General features: G+C 45.9%; 1 protein-coding gene across 3 annotated transcripts in view; it reads left to right on the forward strand.

The window, feature by feature from the left end:
• SNX4 (sorting nexin 4) overlaps window positions 1-19,032 on the forward strand; it is a 499,472-nt gene that overhangs the window by 82,965 nt on the left and 397,475 nt on the right. For all 3 annotated transcript variants that reach the window (XR_015308499.1, XM_086957435.1, XM_086957434.1), the window contains one exon: window positions 16,647-16,768. Coding sequence is in view for 2 of the 3 variants with exons in the window: in XM_086957435.1 (XP_086813561.1) it covers window positions 16,647-16,768 (122 nt within the window). In the remaining variant the exon portion in view is untranslated. The remainder of the gene's footprint in view (window positions 1-16,646; window positions 16,769-19,032) is intronic.

The following is a 19,032-nucleotide window of genomic DNA, read 5'->3' on the forward strand; positions in this document are numbered from 1 at the left end:
CTGTCCCCTTATGACCTAAATGCGCACTCACATCAAGTGGAAAATGTCCCACCCTTTGGCACCCTAAATGCCACCAGGACGGTTATTGACACTGCAAAATAAGTGAGTTTCTAAGTGAATAAGTGAGAGAAGGCCTAGGCCCCCCAACCGGTTCCGCAGGGCCCAAAAGAGCGTCGGGTCGCCCAAAGATGGCATGCATCGCCTCGTAGAACATAGGAAGCTGGGCAGGAGGCGATCCAGGTCCCGGAAAGGGAGGGAATCGCGGAGTCTACAATTAGGCGCCGGGAAACCCTTTTTGGGTAGCTGCGCGCGTTACAAAACAAATTTAATAATAATAATAATTCCCACTCTATGTGGGATACGGTTGCGCAGGTGCTGCGTCAGTGTCTGGAGGAGGCTCGGATAGTGCTCTCCCAGGCTGCCACCGCCTGGAGGGATGCAGCGAAGTTTGCCATCTGTTGCGGGCTGGACACCGCTGACTCTGGACAGGACCACTTCAACGTCTGTAATGCTTCATCGCTACGCCTGGATGAGATCAACTTGATTTTCGGAGGATGTTCAGAACACCTTCAGGGACATACCCATTGATGGCCGTTGCCTTTTTGGCGACAAAGCAGACAACAAGGACTCCCAGTCTATGGCTAAGTTCTTGGGCATCTCCACTCGCCCTGCACAGTCTACTTTTCGCCCCTCTCGTGGTTACAGAAGGGGTGCCCACTACGTCTGGCCCAGAGCCACAGGCCGCAGCAAGTTACCCAACCTTCGTGCGGCCGGGGACGTGGGAACAACCCTCGTAGTTCTGGGGGCCAGCGGGCTAGCCAGTCCACCAACCTCCCCACTGCAGCAGTCTCTAAACCTTACTAGTCTGACATTTCAGGACCATCAAACGCCAGTGGGTGGCAGGATTCGCCATCACCTCCCCCACTGGCGCACCATCATGTGGGACAGGTGGGTTTTGGAGATAGTCCCTCCCCTCCGAATCTACCCCTGCAGCCATGCCACCGCAATCCCACTGCATGTCGGAGGATCACCTGGCCCTTCTCCAGCAGGAAGTTACGGCTCTCTTGGCCAAGGAAGCCCTCAAGTGTGTTCCAGTCCCAGAAGTAGGTCGTGGTTGTTATTCCCACTACTTTCTGGTCCCCAAGGAGGACAGGGGCCTGCATCCTATCTTGGATCTCAACCACTTCCTTCGGAAGGAGGAGTTCAAGATGTTGACGCTTGCTCAGGTCTTGTCTCCCCTTGACCCGCAAGACTAGTTGGTAGCGTTGGACTTGCAGGACGCTTATTTCCACATCCCCATCCTGCCGGCCCACCGGCGTTACCTGCGGTTTATGGTAAACCATGAGCATTTTCAGTTTACCGTGCTCCCTTTTGGCCTTACCACCGCCATCACGAAAGTGATGGCGGTGGTCGCAGCTCATCTGGGCAAATCAGGGGTTTCAGTCTTCCCCCTATCTCGACGACTGGGTGTTGAATGCGAGCTCGCCCCAGGCAGTCGTATGCCACCTCCTGACTATGGCTGACCTCCTGCATTCGCTGGGGTTCTCCATCAAGGTGCCGAAGACACACCTGATTCCCTCTCTGAAGTCTATCCTCCCGAACAGCGAGTCTGGGATATTCGAGCTATGATTCCGATCTTTCAGCCTCTCTCCCGGGTTTCGGTCAAGATGACCCTTAGGCTGCTGGGCCTCATGCAGGTTGCTTATGCCAAGTGGCATATGCGGGCTCTGCAGTAGAGAAGTGTGGCTCAATGGTTAGAGCGGCAGACCCTGATGCAGAGGTCTGGCCCGGGACCAGGGTTCAATTCTTCGCCTCGGCAGGTCTTGGGCTCAAAATTCCACGGACCTGATAATTCTCGCCTCGGTGCCTATTCCAATCATGGAGTCCCACTCTGCAACTCTGGGCAATAGCTTGCTTAATCTCCACAACGGCCCTCACAACGCTAAGGATGCCTGGCCTCCACCTTGGGGGTGCCGAGGAGTGGACGCCTCACAGGGAAAGCCAGGATGGGTTCCACAGCGGTATTCGTACAAGCGCCTTGAGACCCTTGCGGGTGAGTAGTGCGCTATACAAGTATCAATTTACATTTACATCAATTTACAGTAGGACCTAAAGTTCCAGTGGGCGCAGCATCAGGGGAATCTCGATTGCGTCCAGATCTCGGAGGGCACTGCACAACAATTGCAGTGGTGGCTCACGAACCAGGATTGGGTCAACAGCAGATCCCTGTCCCTTCCCCAACCAAATTACACAGTGGTGACTGATGCATCCCTTCTGGGATAGGGTGGCCACATGGGAGAGGCGGAGATCAGAGGCCTCTGGTCTCTGGCGGAGTCCGTGCTCCATATCAACCTTTTGGAGCTCCAGGCGATTCGTCTTGCACTGAAGGCATTCCTTCAAGGAGAGAGTAGTGCAGTTCACCGACAATACCACCGCAATGTGGTACGGCAATAAACATCGCGGTGTGGGGTCATGGACCCTATGTCATGAGGCCCTTTGCCTCTGGACATGGCAGGAACATCAGGGCATATCCCTGGTGGTTCAACACCTGGCAGGTTCTCTGAACACCAGGGCGGATGAACTCAGCCGCAGGTGCATGATAGATCATGGATGGCGTCTGAACTCTGAGGTGGTGCCAGGTCTCTTTTGACCGTGGGGAGAGCCTTGGTTAGATCTATTCACCACCGAAAAGAACGCGTAATGTCAGCAATACTACGCGTTGGAATTTCCAAAGCGGCACTCACTAGGGGACGCTTTTTATTGCGAAGGGAGTTGCGGTCTGTTGTACGCTTTTCCGCCTATACCACGTCTGCCCAAAGCGCTGAAGAAGATATGGTGTGACCGGGCCCAAGTCATGCTTGTGGCCCCGGATTGGGCATGAAGAGTCTGGTATCCTGAGCTCTTCAACATGGCCATCGATCCTCCGAACTGACTGCCTCTTCTGGAGGATCTTCTGTCGCAGCAGCAGGGGTCGGTCCTCCACCCGAACCTGTCCAGCCCCCACCTACTTGCGTGGAGATTGAGCGGTGGCAGTTGACGTCTTTTGACTTGTCTCCCGAAGTTTGTGATGTAATCTTGGCAGCCAGGCGTTCCTCCACTAAGACGGTATACTCCTGCCTGTGGAACAAATGTGTGGCATGGTGCACAGCAAAGGCTGTGGATCTCCTCTCTGCTCCTCTTTCTGAGGTTCTCTTGTTCCTTCTTTCTTTGACCCAGCAGGGCTCTGCTCTGGGGACTATAAAGGGCTATCTCTCGGCCATCTCTGGCTTCTTTTGGCTTCCAGATCAGCCTTCTCTTTTCAAGTCCCCGGTAGTAAATAGTTTTCTGAAAGGCATAACTCACCTCTTTCCTCCTGTTCCTTTCGTTATGCCTCAGTGGAACTTGAATGTAGTATTGACCTATGTGCGCTTCCTTTGAGCCACTTCACAACTGTCATTTAAGGCTTCTCACGCTTAAGACTGCTTTCCTGGTTGCCATCACCTCTGCCAGGAGGGTGAGTGAGCTCCAGACTCCTTCATCTAAGCCTCCTTTCCTATCTGTCCATCTGGACAAAGTGGTCCTCAGGACTCGTCCATTCTTCTTGCCCAAGGTTGTCACTGCCTTTCACATTGGGAAGACCATCACTTTGCCCACCTTCTTCCTGCCTCCGCATCCTTCAAACGAGGAAGAGAAGCTCCTCCATCTGAACCCAAAACGTGCACTTTCCGTTTATCTGTATCGCACCAAACATCTACGGGTGGATGACCAGCTCTTTGTTGGGTACATGGGTGCAAAGAAATCTTGAGCCGTACACAAACGAACGATCTCCCGATGGGTCGTTTTCTGTATTAAAGTCTGCTATTCTCTAGCGAAGAAGGAGCTTCCAGTGGGGCTGTGTACCCATTCTACCACGACGACGGCAGCAACTACTGCTCTGGGACGAGGCGTTCCTCTAAATGACATCTGTCAAGCAGCTACGTGGGCTTGCTGCACACGTTTACAAAACACTGCTGTCTTGACAGTCAGGTCGGAGAGACTGCTTCTTTGGCTGTTCTGTGCCCCAGGACTTTCTGGTGTGAGATTGGTTCGCAGACCCACCACTGGTTGGTATTGCTGGGGTATCTATTCTAAAGTAAGGAATCTATAACTAACGGGTTTCTTTCAGATGAACAAGTTACTTACCTTCTGTAACGATATGTCTTTAAGAAACATTAGTTAGTTATAGATTCCTTACCGCCCCACCCATCCTCCCTATTCTGCAGCCTGATTTCTAGGATTAAGGTTGTCCTTTCAGGGCCCTAGTTTTGTGCACAAGTGGTCAGTGTCGCGCATGGCTCTGCGTTTCTGGCGCGAAAATTCGTGTACAGAACTGACGTCAGAATACGAGGGCGGTGTCTAAGTATCTGCTGCGACGTCATCCCGGCGACACAACGCCACTGACTGACGCGGAGCCGACCGACGCCACCCGCCGACACGCAGAGGCACTGCTGATGAAAAATTTCGACGGATCCAGTCTGACGCCTGGGGGTAATTCTAAGGTAAGGAATCTATAACAACTAATGTTTCTTACAGATATATTGTTACCGAAGGTAAGTAACTTGTTCAACGATACCACTCACATGCCAGAAACAGCTAGAGTTACAACCCACTACTCTGCACAGACACAGCAAGGACCAACAATATCCCACTAAAAAAATAAAAATAAAAGAACATTACACATAAGACAACGCAATACACATCGTGCACATATCCAAAAAGAATTTCACGCTCAAAACACAAACTAAATATGCTGCTATTATTACACCACTTACAAAAAATTCATTCATGCATGAAAATATTACTAATTTGGAGTAAACACAACAAAAATGTTTTTCTTACCAAATACATGCAACTACTCAAACTGCAGATCAGCCACTACCGAAACCGCAAGCAAGAATCAAAAGTTGTGCACAAGAATAAAAAGGCAAAATAAAACATTACAATCACATATGCAAATAATGCACCAGTCCACGCACAATTCACCACCAAGCTGGGAGGCAGATGGGCTTAAAAGCATAAGGCCGATCCCCAACACCAACATTTAAAAAACCCTGGTGTCTAGTGGCTTCTACCCCCCTTGGGGGCAGATGGGCCTAAACACATATGGCCGATCTGCCCTCAAAGGGGGCAGAAACGGCCACAATAATCACCGCATTAAAGGGAGCGACCCTTGCCCAAGCGCAATCGTGCAGCTGGAATGGTCCAAAGAGACATCGAAAAAGGAAAACCCTTTCCTTTCCTCTGATTTTATTTATTTTTATTTTGAAAGTTTTATATAGCGCGAACAAGATCTTTGCAGATATCAGAGCGCTTCACATAGTGGGGAATACAAACAGGAGATTGAATAACAGGCCACTAGGTATAGCGTAGTTGTAGGTAATAAGTGGGGTGGGGTAGGTACATGAGGGAGCATAGTAAAACAGGTACATCAATAATGCAAATAATACAAATAGGTGTGAGCATAGACAGTCAGGTAAGTTAATAATACAAGTAATACGAATCATCGAAGGGATTGAACAGATAATACAGATCGGTGCAGAGACTTTAGGAATCCACGTTAATAGATCAAGTGTATTTAGCTATGAGGATAGCTTTTACTATTTTCTTAAAAACTGCGAAGGAGGAGATGAGTCTGGTTTCAGGAGGGAGGGAGTTCCAGATCCTGGGTGCCATTCCTGAGAAGGAGCGTTAATAAGTTTTTTCCTTCCGGAATCTTCGAGGTTTTAGCAGAAGATTGTTTGTGCCTCTAGTGTTTCTAGAACCGCCAGAGATTGTCAGCTTCTGGGTGAGGTATCCGGGTGAGCTCAAGTGTACAGCCTTGTGTGTCATGCAAGCGATTTTCAGATGTATTCTGGCTTCAAAAGGCAGCCAGTTCAGAGATTTCAAGTCAGGGGTGATATGAGAGTGTTTTTTTGACCCCCGTGATGAGTCTCGCTGCAGCGTTTAGAGAAGCTCTTAGGGGTGCAGTGGTAGTTAGAGGGAGCCCGCAGAGGGTGATGCTGCCGTATTCTATTCGAGGGAGGACTAGTGCTTGTACTGCAGTTTGGAAGTCTTTGGCTGGGAGGAAGGGTTTAAGTTTCCGCAGGGTATTGATTTGGTAGTTCGCTCCTTTAGTTGCCTTGCTGATATGTTGCTGCATGTTGAGGTTGGTGTCGAGTGTTATGCCTAAAGATTTTGCTGAGTCCACGATGGTGGGTTGGACATTGAGTGCAGTTAGGTGTTTAAGCCAAATTTGAGTGGTAGAGATCTTCGCGGGAGGTGAGATCAAAAGGAACTCTGTTTTCAGAGCATTGAGTTTGAGATGATTATCGGCAAGCCAGGATTGGGTGCTTCTGATCATTGAGTTCAGGAGTACAATGTCTTTGGGGGATTGAAATTTGAGATATAGTTGGGTGTCATCGGCGTACATGTGAAAGAGTACATTGGATGCTTGTAGCAAGGTGGTGAGAGGTTCCATAACTAGGTTGAACAAAGTTGGGGATAGGGAGGATCCTTGGGGGACGCCTAACGATACAGGTATTGGCGAGGACATCAGGTTGTTGTTCTTGAATTTCTGCGTCCTGTTGTGCAGAAAGGAAGTGAACCACTTGAGAACAGTCCCAGATAGACCCGTTCTTGTGCTTAAAAGTTCGAGTAAATTCTCATGTTTAACGGTGTCGAATGCTGAGGAGAGATCAAGAAGGATGAGGAGGCAGGTATCATTTTGATCTAGGATTTGAAGGGCATCGTCAATTATGTAAGTCATAGCAGTTTCTGTACTGTGTCCTGCTCGGAAGCCTGATTGATGAGGGTTGAGGAGATCAAACAGATCAATGTGTTTAGTCAATTGTAGTTGTGCCCATTTTTCCAGGAGTTTTGCTAGAGTGGGAATATTGGTAATGGGACGGTAGTTGTTTAGATCAGATGGGTCGGCTGTAGGTTTCTTTAGTAAAGGTGTGACTTGTCCAACTTTGAGGGAGTCAGGGATGGTTCCTTGTTGAAGTGAGCTGTTGATAATTTTAGTCCAGAGTGGAAGGAGCAACGGGGTGAAGTCTTTAACAGCGTTGGCAGGGAGGGGGTCCGTGAGGTGATTGGATGGTTTCAAGGTGCTGAGCAATTTGCCAATTTCGTCTTCAGAATAGGTGTCAAAGGATGACCATGTAGCATTGTTTTTTGGTTCAGTGGGTGCTATGCAGTGAGGTTTGGAGTAAAGGCTTGCGTCAATGAGGAGATCACTCTTTATGTTGTCAGTTTTTTGGATACAGAAAGCAGCGAAGTCTTCACAGGAGGGTGATTCGCGCACAGTGCTGAGTGGTTGCGGTTGTTCCTTAGATTGTGTTCTGATTAGCTCAAACAGTTTTCTCGGACGGTTTTTTGCTTGGTCGAGCTGGAGGCTGAAGAAGGCTGATTTTGAGCGCTTTATTTTCCTGAAGTAGGCGTTTCTCTTTTCCTTCAGGGTTTTTAGGTGCAGTGCAGAGGGAGCTGATCTCCAGGTGCGCTCTGCCATTCGCATGGCTCGTCTATCCTCATTGAGACTCCCGTCGTACCATGGATTGGAGATTTTAGTGGAGACTCTTTTTAACTGCATGGGTGCAGCCTCATTAATTATTGAGGTCATGGCGTTGAGATAGTGGTCAGTCAAGGATTGGACGTCCGTAGCGCCGGTAGGAGGGAGTAGGAGGTCGCAGCTGTTCGGGGGTAGGGATTTTGGGTTGAGTTCTTTCAGGTCTCCTTTCCAGACTTTAGGCTTGGAGGATTGAACCGTGTTGAATTTGACTTTTTAATTGATGAAGAATGTGACAATATGATGATCTGACCAGTCACAAGGTTGAATAGACTCAAGTTGGATAGCGTCCTCTTTGGAGATGATAAGGTCGAGGATAGAGCCTTTCTCGTGGGTCGGGCTGTTGCATAATTGTGTGAGGTCAAGGGCGTTGAGGACATTTTTAAGACTATTTACCACCGCATCATTGTGATCGTTCCAGTGGCGGTTGAAGTCACCAAGGTATATTTGGGTCAGTTGTCGTCCGGAATTGGTAGAGATCATATCCATGATTTGTTGGGCGAAGGTGAGGTTGTCCCTGGGTGGGTGGTAGATGCCGTGAAGAGAGCAAATCGGTTTGCCCTCACTGATGAAAGCCTAAAAACCTAAAAAGGTTCCTCCCACTGCTTCATAGGGAAGCAAAAGAGACGGTTCTGCGTGCTCTGATCTTATCAAGGCTAGATTACGCCAACGCCCTCTTTAGCGGTCTCCCCAAATATCTTATCAATCGAATGCAGATCATTCAGAATGCTGCGGTTCGACTTTTATTTCACCTCCCGAGAAGAACTAGCGCATCTGCCCATCTTCGAAAGCTCCACTGGCTTCCTGTGGCCCATCGTATTGTGTTTAAATCACTGGTCCTGGCCTTTCGTGCCTTGCACCAACAAGGACCACAATACTTGCACAAGAGGTTTACTTTCTATATTCCTCGCCGTGCACTCCGATCAGCTAATCTCCTTCTGATGTCTACGCCTAAAGTCAGATATGTGAGATTGGGTGGCCAGTCTATCTCTGTCCAAGCAGCTCGGTCGTGGAATGCCCTGCCGCTCTCTTTGCGAGCTTCAGCCACACTGACAGAATTTAAGAAGGGGTTAAAAACCCACCTTTTTAAACTCAGTATCTAGTTGCTTTTTTTTCTTTCTCCTTCTGGTTTGGCCCTGTTTAAGCTCACATATCGCGCCAGGATACTCTGTAGTAGCAGAGCGCGTAATAAAATATTTTATACATACATACATACATACATACATGATATCGAGGCAGGTGTATTCACAGGAAGTTGGGGAGGGTAGCGAAGGTGCGGTGACTTTCAGAACAGAAAGGTTGTTCCTGTATATGCATGCGATTCCACCACCTATCTTGCCAGACCTGTCAAGTCTAATGATGTGGTGGTTGGGGGGAACCAGAATGTCCAATATAGGTGTGGAAGATTTGGTTAGCCAGGTTTCAGTCATGATGATTAGGTCAAGGTCCAATGTTAAGTTGAGATCAGCGATGGCGGAGGAGTGTCTAGAGGCCGATCTGCAGTTGAGGAGAGTGCATTTGAGACGGGGTGTGTCAGGGGAGGTAGAGGGTTCTAGAGTGAGAGGGACTTTTCTAAGGTTGTTAGGGACGGAGATTCTGTTGTTTAGTGTGGGGGGTCTACTGGGATTTGAGTGTATCGTGGGAATGGAGAGGTGAGTGGCGGTTGTGTGGTTTAGGGGAACAGGGTCGTATGAGCGGAGGAGGGTGAGGGTGTCGAGGTCCAAAAGAGGGTTGCATGGGCGACGGGGGCGGTTGTTGTGATTGTGGACAGGGATCGCGGTCCAGTGTGGGGGGTGTAGAGTGGGAGAGTCATCCGGAAGGGTGGGGGGGCTAGTTGGGAGGGGGGGTGGTGGTGAGTGAGGGGTGTCTGGGATGTGTGAGGAGTAGTTCTTTGATGGTGTGCATGTCTTCTTTGAGCTGGAGGAGGGTGAACATAATCTTGTCCAGCGTGGGATAAGTGTTGGAGTTGGGGATGGAAATCATGGGTGAGTGACTGACCTGAGAATTAGCTGGTGAGGGGGTGGGTTGGTGTTTGTGCAGGGCTCCGAGGCGTTGGTGTACGGGTTGGTGTTAGAGAGGAGAGAGGGGTTGGGAGGAATGGGTGTGGATGAGGTGGGGAGGATGTTAGTGGTGTAAATGAGGGCATTGGTGACAGGCGGAGGGAGCCGGGTGCAGGGCTCCGTGGCGTCGGTGTACGGGTTGGTGTTAGAGAGGAGAGAGGGGTTGGGAGGAATGGGTGTGGATGAGGCGGGGAGGATGTTAGTGGTGTAGATGAGGGCATTGGTGACAGGCGGAGGGAGCCGGGTGGAGGTTGGGTGTATGTTAGTGGTGATGGGGGAGCAGGTAGGGTAGTGGGGGCTGAGAGTGGGGGGGAAATGGGATGGGAGATGGTCCTGTTGTGGGGAGGGGGAGTTAAATTAATGGACGTGGTGTGCTCTGCGTGGTTAGTTCGAGGGTGGTAGTGGGGACTGAGAATGGGGGGCGATAAAGGGTGGGATTTGTCGTTATGCGTGTCGTTCTTGTGCTGAACTAGGTTAGAGGGGTTGTGGGTGGGAGCTGTGATGTCAGGGTAGAGAGGAATGGGAGAGGTATGAGTGGGGGTCCAAGGGTTGGTGGTAGGGGAGCGGCTGGTGTATGAAAGGGAGAGATTTGTGTCTGTGATTGAGGAGTGTGGGGTGGTTACGGCAGGTGGGTGATTGACAAGGGTGCTGGGGGTAGAGGTGAGATGCGTGTCGTTCTGGTGCTGAGCTGGGTTAGAAGGGTTGTGGGTGGGGGCTGTGAAGTCAGGGGTGTTAGTACTGGAGGAGATATGTGTGGAGGTCCGAGGATTGGAGAGGTGCTCATTGAAAGTGGGGAACAGGTTGTCCAGTAGTTCCAGGTTCCTGTCTGTGGATTGAATTAGGACAATCCCGTTATTGTAGATAGTAATGGTGGCTCTGCCTGGGAAGAGTTGGGATGGTGTGATGGAGAGAGTTAGGCCATGAGCGGATTTCCTGGTGGTGGAGACGGTGAGTAAGGTGAGGAACGCTTTTCTCCATTGAGCTCTGCGTGTGGTGTGGAAGATGATGTCGATGTTCAGGGATCCATTGACCGGTGAGAAGTAGGTGTCGGCAAAGGGGGTTTCAGGGTGGGACCTTAGGAATTTGTGTTTGAAGCGTTTAGCGGCTTTTTTGGTGAGTGTGGAAGGGTAGTTGATTTTTTATGTGTGCTTGCCGATGGGATCCATGTTGGGATGGCGGTATAGGTAGGTATGGGAGGGTGAACGATAGTGATACGCATGTGCAAACAAATGCAAACAGTAAGTTACATGGAACAAAAGTGACACTAGTGAGTAGCCAAAATAACTAAAATATAAGAGGTAGCAATCGGTGCAATCCAGGAATCAGGAGTGATATGGGTGCAGCTTACAAAAATGTGCAAAATATATGAGGTAGCAATCAGTGCATTACCGGCATAAAAGTGAAATGGGTGCAGCTTACAGAAATGTACAGTATACAAGTAGAAGTATAAAACTGATGATATACTGGAACAAAATACAAGTGGAAACAAAAAGCTACATGAGTCAAAAATGATACTAGTGAGCAACCAGAAATATATGAGGTAGCGATCGGTGCATTACAGGTGAAGAAAAAGTGAAATGGGTGCAGGTTACAAAAAATGTACAAATACAAGTAGAAGTATAATACTGCAATAAAAGGCAGACACTTAATCACCCGAGTGTTTAGATACAGAACTATGTAAGTGTGCGGTAGTTGAGATTAGTTTAAAAAGGCCAGTTCTTAGGGTCTGGTCAGATAGTGAGAATGACTAGTCCATGATGGCTGCCAAAGACAGAGAGAGACCAGTCCAAAATGGCCGCCAAATAGGGGAGATAGAGACGATAGTCCTCTGTTAGTTGTTGTTGCTTTAAGAACAGGGAAGGGCAGTTTCAGTTTCTATTTGGGCAAGCCCAATTCCTAGCTTGCTGGGAGGGAGTCTTATCTCAATTTTGGTGGTCTTGTGTGGAGGAGTTAAGTTGAGGAGCCTCGTGGGCAGCAGAGGTACCGGAGGGGATTTATTGCTACAGTTTTATGGCCCCAGCCATGATGTCTCTTTGTTTAAATTCCCCCTCCCTGAGGAGAAACTTACCTTCTCTCTCCTGGACGCTCTGGGAGCAAATGGCATGCCCTTCAGGCTGCCCCAACGAGGGAGTACAGCAGAAGCCTTTTTGCTGCCCCAACGCCACTCCTCGACGTCATCTAATGATGTCTGAGCACCAGCGCTTCCCCTGTGGGTGGGTGCTAGGACGGCCGGAAGATGTCTGACAGGCAAGCCCACTGTGACGTAGGACGGCTCCTGGCTGTCCCACGCACCCAAGGGGTTAATCGCTCAACATGTGTAGGGCAATATTTTATTAACTAACACAGACGTGGGCGGCCAATAGGAGTCTTGAAGCACCATGTGTACAGCACTCTGTCGTCGTGCTGCTGTAAATGCAGCTCCTGCTTTCACGGCCACTCCCTGCTTCTCCCTCACAGTGGTGAGTTTACCAAAGTCGCATTTCTCAGCCATCAACCGCAAGCATACCAGCACTAGATCCCCCGTTTCCCTAATTAGATTCGGATGAGAATGTCGCAGTGTGCCTAGTAATGTTCAATAAAACAGCACTTAATCAGGTTCATTTGATGCTATTAATATAAGGTGTGAATGCTAAAAATGATTTTGAGTGTAACCTGGTTATAAACGCTGAACGCTTGTTGTAGATGAGTAGAAGGCATCCTATATTGCTGCACACACATGCATGTTGATTTAAATAGCACTTTGATTGGAGATGCCATTTATCATTCTGATGACATTTAAAATTCTATCACTATCCATGAAGTGCATACATTAGGAACGAATTGGGTAGACAAAGGTAGAAGCTGAAGGGTATTTAAAAAAACACAATTCAGAACATGCATTGTTCGTCTGAAGATTGCAAAGACTGAAGCCAGGGCCGGCTCTAGGCTCATGGTGGCCCTGTGCAGGGAGCGTAGGTAGGAGGCCCCGGAAGAGGGGGTCCGGGGGGGCGGAGTATGTAGCAATCTTAAAATTAGTACCTTTATAACATTCTGGGCATAGTTTAACTTTGACGACTTTGTTAGAAGAGACACTGCACATATACGATAATTGATTTCTCTCCCGCATTTTAAGCTGCTGCTGTATAATATTTGAAAGACACACCACCCTATACTATTGCGCCGGCCGCTATGAACACTGGAAGGCATTGGACATGATCTATTATGCACTAGCTACTTGTAGCAAGAGTCACAGTGACATGAACATATGAAAGTTCAGTTAGTGAAAATTAAACATATCAAGAAGTGCCATGTTCCAAGTGACCATTTGACACACATAACTGCCTACAATGGATTCTGAAATTGAAAAAAAAAATACATATACAAAACTATGCTCAGCTTCTTTCCTAAATAAGGGAGAATCGTACTGATTGAAGAAAGCATCCAATTTTAATTTCAAACCACAAGTAAAGTTAAAGTTGCCTTCCTCATGCCAAGCTATAAAAAACACAGATAGACATCACTTTTATGTATAACAGTCGAAAACGTAACATGGGCCCCTGGATCCCCTGCGGTGCACACCCCTCAGGTGTCACCCTGCTTTACATTAAAAATAAGATTGGTATATCTAAGCGAAGGGAAATTTTACGATCACTCGCTTGAATTATGACACTGATAAAGGTGCACGAGATTTGAGTATAGGAAAATCAATGCACATCTGACGGGAATAAAAGGAGCAGGGCTCTTACTAGACATTACAATTAAATATCCACCCAGGCTGTCTGACTCGCGGGCACAGCCCGGGAAAATATCTCGTCTGATTTTGCATATCTTGCCTATTGAAATATAACAAAAACCACCTGCATCAAAGGCCACTTTCAAGATTTGGTAAATGCAAGCAGGGCGAACACAGACAGATAAGTACCCCCGGCCTGAATCCTTGCAGTCCAGGCAATGTGCCTTTCGAATTTACTTTTGTTTATTCTTCACATTGATTAATTAATGACTGTCGTCTTTTTAGGACGGAGTTTAAGTTTTGACCTTAATGGAGCACCACAAAGCAACCAAAATCAAGAAATGACCTAACATTTTTGTGAGGTCATATTCTAAGAAGCAGTGAAAGTGGGGGTTACCCCCAACAGTCACGTTTTCAGATTACTTTTTGTGTGATGATATTTCATACATACTGACATTTTAGAAGAGGAAAGTTGGAGATTTCAAAAAAATATTCGGGAGAAGTTAAGCCGGGGAGGCCGCCAAAATCCCTGCCAGGGGCCGCCACAAATATGTACGTATCCGATTCCTCGTGGTGGCCCCTGGGGTTTGGCGGCCCTGTGCAGGTGCACACTTTGCACATGCCTAAAGCCGGCCCTGCTGAAGCTATAAGTGCTTTTCTGCACATCCTTTAAGGGAACGCCTTTGTGCGTGATCCAACATAGTGGTGCGCTGAATTTCTCATTCTGCTTGCCTAATTGTCTATTGTGGAAGCATTACTGATATCTCATGCGGCTCTCAATTTAGAATTGATGCCGTTATACAGAGGGCCCCAAACAATTATGTGAAACCAAACTGTCATCAACATTTCCAGTCTCTGGGTTTCGGCAACACAGGCAACAAACATTACAGAGTTTCAGTTTACTTTATGTAAATTTATGTAAATATATACTTGGTAACATCCTTAAAATCTAGCCTTAATCTGGCACTTGTGAACAGTGTTGGACACTCCTTGGCCACTGCTGCCTAGAAAGATATGTTCAACCATAGACATTTTACTTTCGAGGGCAGTGATGTGGCCTGATTGTTAGGTCTTGCCTCTTAAAATATAGAAGCATCACTTAAACCAGAAATATAACTGTTTGAAAAAAAATATCCTTCTGGCTATATGTATAGATCTATTACCACCTCTAAAGGTAACTAACTGGGATAGCTTTCTTTGTTAGATTCCTGCAGCGAGTGTGAATCTCACAGACCACTACACTTAGGTTATTCTTAAGTCTAATATTCCTTTGCAGTGTTATTTTTCATCAATACTTGCATGCAAACGAGCCACTCCACTCTATGCCACTGCACTCCTCTTCATTCTACTCCACTTCTCTTTATTCTACTCCACTTCTCTTTATTCTACTCCACTTCTCTTTATTCTACTCCACTTCTCTTTATTCCACCCCACTCCACTTTATTCTACTCCACTCCACTTTATTCTACTCCACTCCACTTTATTCTACTCCACTCCACTTTATTCTACTCCACTCCACTTTATTCTACTCCACTCCACTTTATTCTACTCCACTCCACTTTATTCTACTCCACTCCACTTTGTTCCACTCCACTCTATTCCACTCCACTCTTCTTTATTCAACTCCACTCCTCTCTATTCTACTCAACACCAATGGTTCTCAAATAGGCGTGACATATTGGCTTTGTCAGTGCTTGTTTAAAGATTGAGGTCGTCACTGCGTCCTTCCAAGATGGAATGGATTGGCCTGCTAGGGCAGCCCTTAGCACATTCGTTATAAGAAGGGCCCTACATGAACTATTTTCTTTAAACAAGTGCATAGGGACTCTGTTGGCACCTGGAGCTTTCCCACAGGGGCTTAAATTCATTGCTAAGATAACATCCTTGACCTCAGTCAACAGGATGATTACAAGTTCAGCTTCCTGGTTGGGTTGTAGAAATTCTAAATGAGCTGGTTCAGAGATACCATTTATTGGATCATAGACAGCTGCGAAATTTTCTACCCAGAAATGTATGGTAATATTTGATTCAATCAGGAGTTTATTATAGCCCTAGAAGAATGGCTTGTTCAGTTTTCTATAAAGCAGCCTTATCCTTAGAATTACCTGCTTTCCAAAACCTCCTAAGCTCATCTTTCCATAGATCGATAACCTTTTTGTAAGCCATTCTGCAAGACTTAATTTCTTCCCTAGAACGCGTGTATTGAATGAGAGCCAATTTGAGCCATTTATGAGCCGCAGTGCATGCACGATCTTCTACCAAAAAGGCACTAAAAGAAATTGTAACATGTTCTTAAGTTATAAGAGTGGATGACCCTTTCCAGATATTTGTCTATCTTAGATATGTGAATCAACAATTCGATTCTTCCAAATGTTAAATGCATATATTGCTTTTTGAAATTCACGCACTCAAATAAGCAGTCTCTTAGTAGGGCCTTGTTCTTTCAGCACTTCTTGATACACCCCCCCTTAACAAATTGAAACTATAGCCATGCAAAGTTGTATTAGAGCATTGAGCAGCTTAAGGCAAATATGCGTTGCCACCCACAGTTTATATCTACGTAGATCTACCGGTCAAGGTCTTAATTTGCTTTTGCTGTCTTCCTATGTGGTCTTCTGCCTTGTTGTATTTCACTGCATTATCATTTGGGTTCCCTTCTCTTAGGCCAACAGTTTCTTATAGTTTGCTTCTATTTAGGTACTTTTATCTTCCTGTCTCCATTCCCTATTGTGATGTTGCATGCATGGCTCTGTTTGTAGGGAGATTGATCGCTTATCTTTTGTAATTGATGAAATGGAGACAAAAAAAATACAGCAAGAAAGCGCACTAACATATAACAGACATTTTCACAATTTTGGCCTTGAGAGAAACATTGGTTCAAACACTTTTTATGTTCTTACTCACCCCTCACGCACCCTATTCGCTATAGAAATGAGGAGATTAGTACCACAAAGGAAGATGTGTTCGCGTCTCTTCCCTTGCATAGTTTTATATGGAATCTAGGCCGGAGGTAGCTCAAAGTTGCCCTCATCAGAGAAACTTGTGGGCACACAGCATTCAACATTTTGATGATTGCGAGAAAAGTCCAGAGTACTTCTACCCTCCATCAAAGCGCAAAAACTTGAAACGGTCACATGGAGGTTGGTTGGTGGTGACGAAGGCTTTGCTAAAAAAGAAACTTTTAAAGATTTTTTTTATCAGTATATTTTTCTGATATATCTTCAGTCCAGTGCAACACAAAATGACTGTAGTAACTTATCAAAATCCTCTGTCTTCATTTTTTAATTTTATGTACTTTTCTGTTTTTGTCAAGATGACAGAAGAAAATAGTTTGCTGAAAAAAATTGAGATCAGCGTTTCAGAAGCAGAAAAACGAACTGGGAGAAATGCCATGAATATGCAAGAAACGTACACTGCATACCTTGTAGAGACTAGGTAAGCCGTTTGTGGGGATAACTGATAGCGTTGTTAATGGTTTTTTGGAACTGAAAGAAACTGCATTATAGAGTTTAAGTAATAGTCAACATTTAGAAATGTGTTTATTTAATAGACTTGCCTCACATACTTTATTACGGGTTCTTCATTGATGGTCCTAAATACTGCATTTCTATAAGCTCTGTATACGTACTGTAAGGGGACTTGGTTATTGCGGATGGTCATAGTTTAGTATCAGAAAATGCCTCCATTACTAATGAAAGGTCAGACCCATTCTTTCTTTAGACTGCATACAGGTGGCTGTAATGAGAACTGTTTAGGATGATTGCCTTTCATTACATGTCCTATCACTCCAGTAACCGGCTTGGTTATGGACTATTGATCTCCAGAATACCTACTTTCTCATTCTTATTGTGAAGAAACCTTGCACTTTCCTGTGTTTTGTCATTTAGTAGAAATCGCTAGCTGTCCACAGTCTTTTCATTCGGTCTTAAAATCAGCCTCACACGCTTTTTCCAAGTGCATGACTGTAGCAGCAGGTCATCTAAATAAAAACTGAATTTGCATATTCATCTATCTATTCCTGACTATTGGCTGATAAAAGCTTCATTTTTCCAACCGACACAGTAGGATTTTCATACAACAGACTCTGTGAGGTCTGGGGATCCACATCTACCTGGAACAATTCTGGACTTTTAATTTTGAAGAGCAGACTTCTTCGTATGTATTTACTGTGAACATCTTCCAAGAGCTCAGTAGAAATGTTCTCTTCATGGCTCTATGACATCATACATATTCCAGGTTCAAGAGGCCGGTTTAACATAAACCCATTGCACAGTGTAGTGAAGTTGAATGGGAAAAAACCCTAGAGACTGGGAAGACAAACTTTAAAAAAACGTCATGAAGTCAGTTAAGTTTCGTTGGGGCTATGTGCACAAATCCTTGTAACGGACACATTGATGATAAAGTGGAAAGTTACAGGGTCTGCTTTGGTTCTGATTCATGCAGGAAAAAAGTAAATTGTATTACACCAACCTATTGGAGCGAAGAACAGACTATCCACCTTCCCATGAAATAATACAAATTCAATTCTTAGCCAGAGGAAAATGCTACTACAGTATTCAGGCAAACCACAAGTGAGTTCAAAATAACAATTTTGCACAATATTTTTCTCAAGTTGAGCTGCCAGCAAATAGATGTATTTGCAATAGCAAATACAAAGTATTCATGGCAAGGTATCACAAGTTCAGGATGAAGGATGGGGCGTTCTAACCGCTGGCAGGGCAGATTCTTCTACGATCCTCTCTCTCTCTCTCTCTCTCTCTCTCTCTCTCTCTCTCTCTCTCTCTCTCTCTCTCTCTCTCTCTCTCTTCTCCCCACCCCCACCCCCACCCCCACCCTGAAATGTTCTTGTTGCTGCTGACCCTTACCTACTTTGATTTGTATAGTTCCTAATACTCGAGTCCACCTAACTCCTCAGTCACTCAAGTATGTGGGCGTTTAAACCATCCATAAATGTTTATCTACACTGTAAACGAAAATAAGTACCTTTCCACTTGAATTCCCTGTGCCTTAACTCAATGTTCTCCATTTTAGATTTATAGAGTAATAGTAAGCCTAGCACGTTCTGCCATGAGGCAGTGTTGCCCTGTTTCTTTCTTATCACTAAATTGGACCTGCAGTTCACCTCCATTGAGTTTCACATGGCAGGAATTACCCCTTGCAGAAACAGTTCATCAAGTTTTCACTCTTACCTTTTCAGTGTTTAAGGACTTGATGGGAAAGATGTAGAAAATATTTCACCATACAAAGCTCTAGCTCTCTCATGGAAGTTTAAAATTGATATTGCAAATTTAAAGTCCCCTCTTTTGGAAACCCATTCACAAGGCTTCTCTGAATCATCATTAATAGAAGCTTTTGTAATTGCAATCACCTCAGCACATAATTAAGAGAGATTAAGGCCTGGTCTTCTTAAAACGTTACAGTTTTACTTTAACATAAGGTGGTTATGAGAACTGATAAAAAAAAATCCCTAGGTGATTTTGCCTGGCTTCATAAATCCGACGGTTGTTTATCTTTAAAAGACTGTAAGGCATCAATCCATTAAGTACGAATATTCACAAGGAAACGCTTTCAAATGGTCTCCCACTTTTGCGAGAAAATTCACCGTCTCTTAGAACACGTCACAAATGGTTCAATATGTAAGCTAAATTCCAAAAGTTTCTTCTGGTCACTATGATAGGTGACTATCAGACAAGCGTGCT

Source organism: Lissotriton vulgaris, chromosome 2_1 (genome assembly GCF_964263255.1).
Source record: "Lissotriton vulgaris chromosome 2_1, aLisVul1.2, whole genome shotgun sequence".
NCBI lineage: Eukaryota > Metazoa > Chordata > Amphibia > Caudata > Salamandridae > Lissotriton > Lissotriton vulgaris.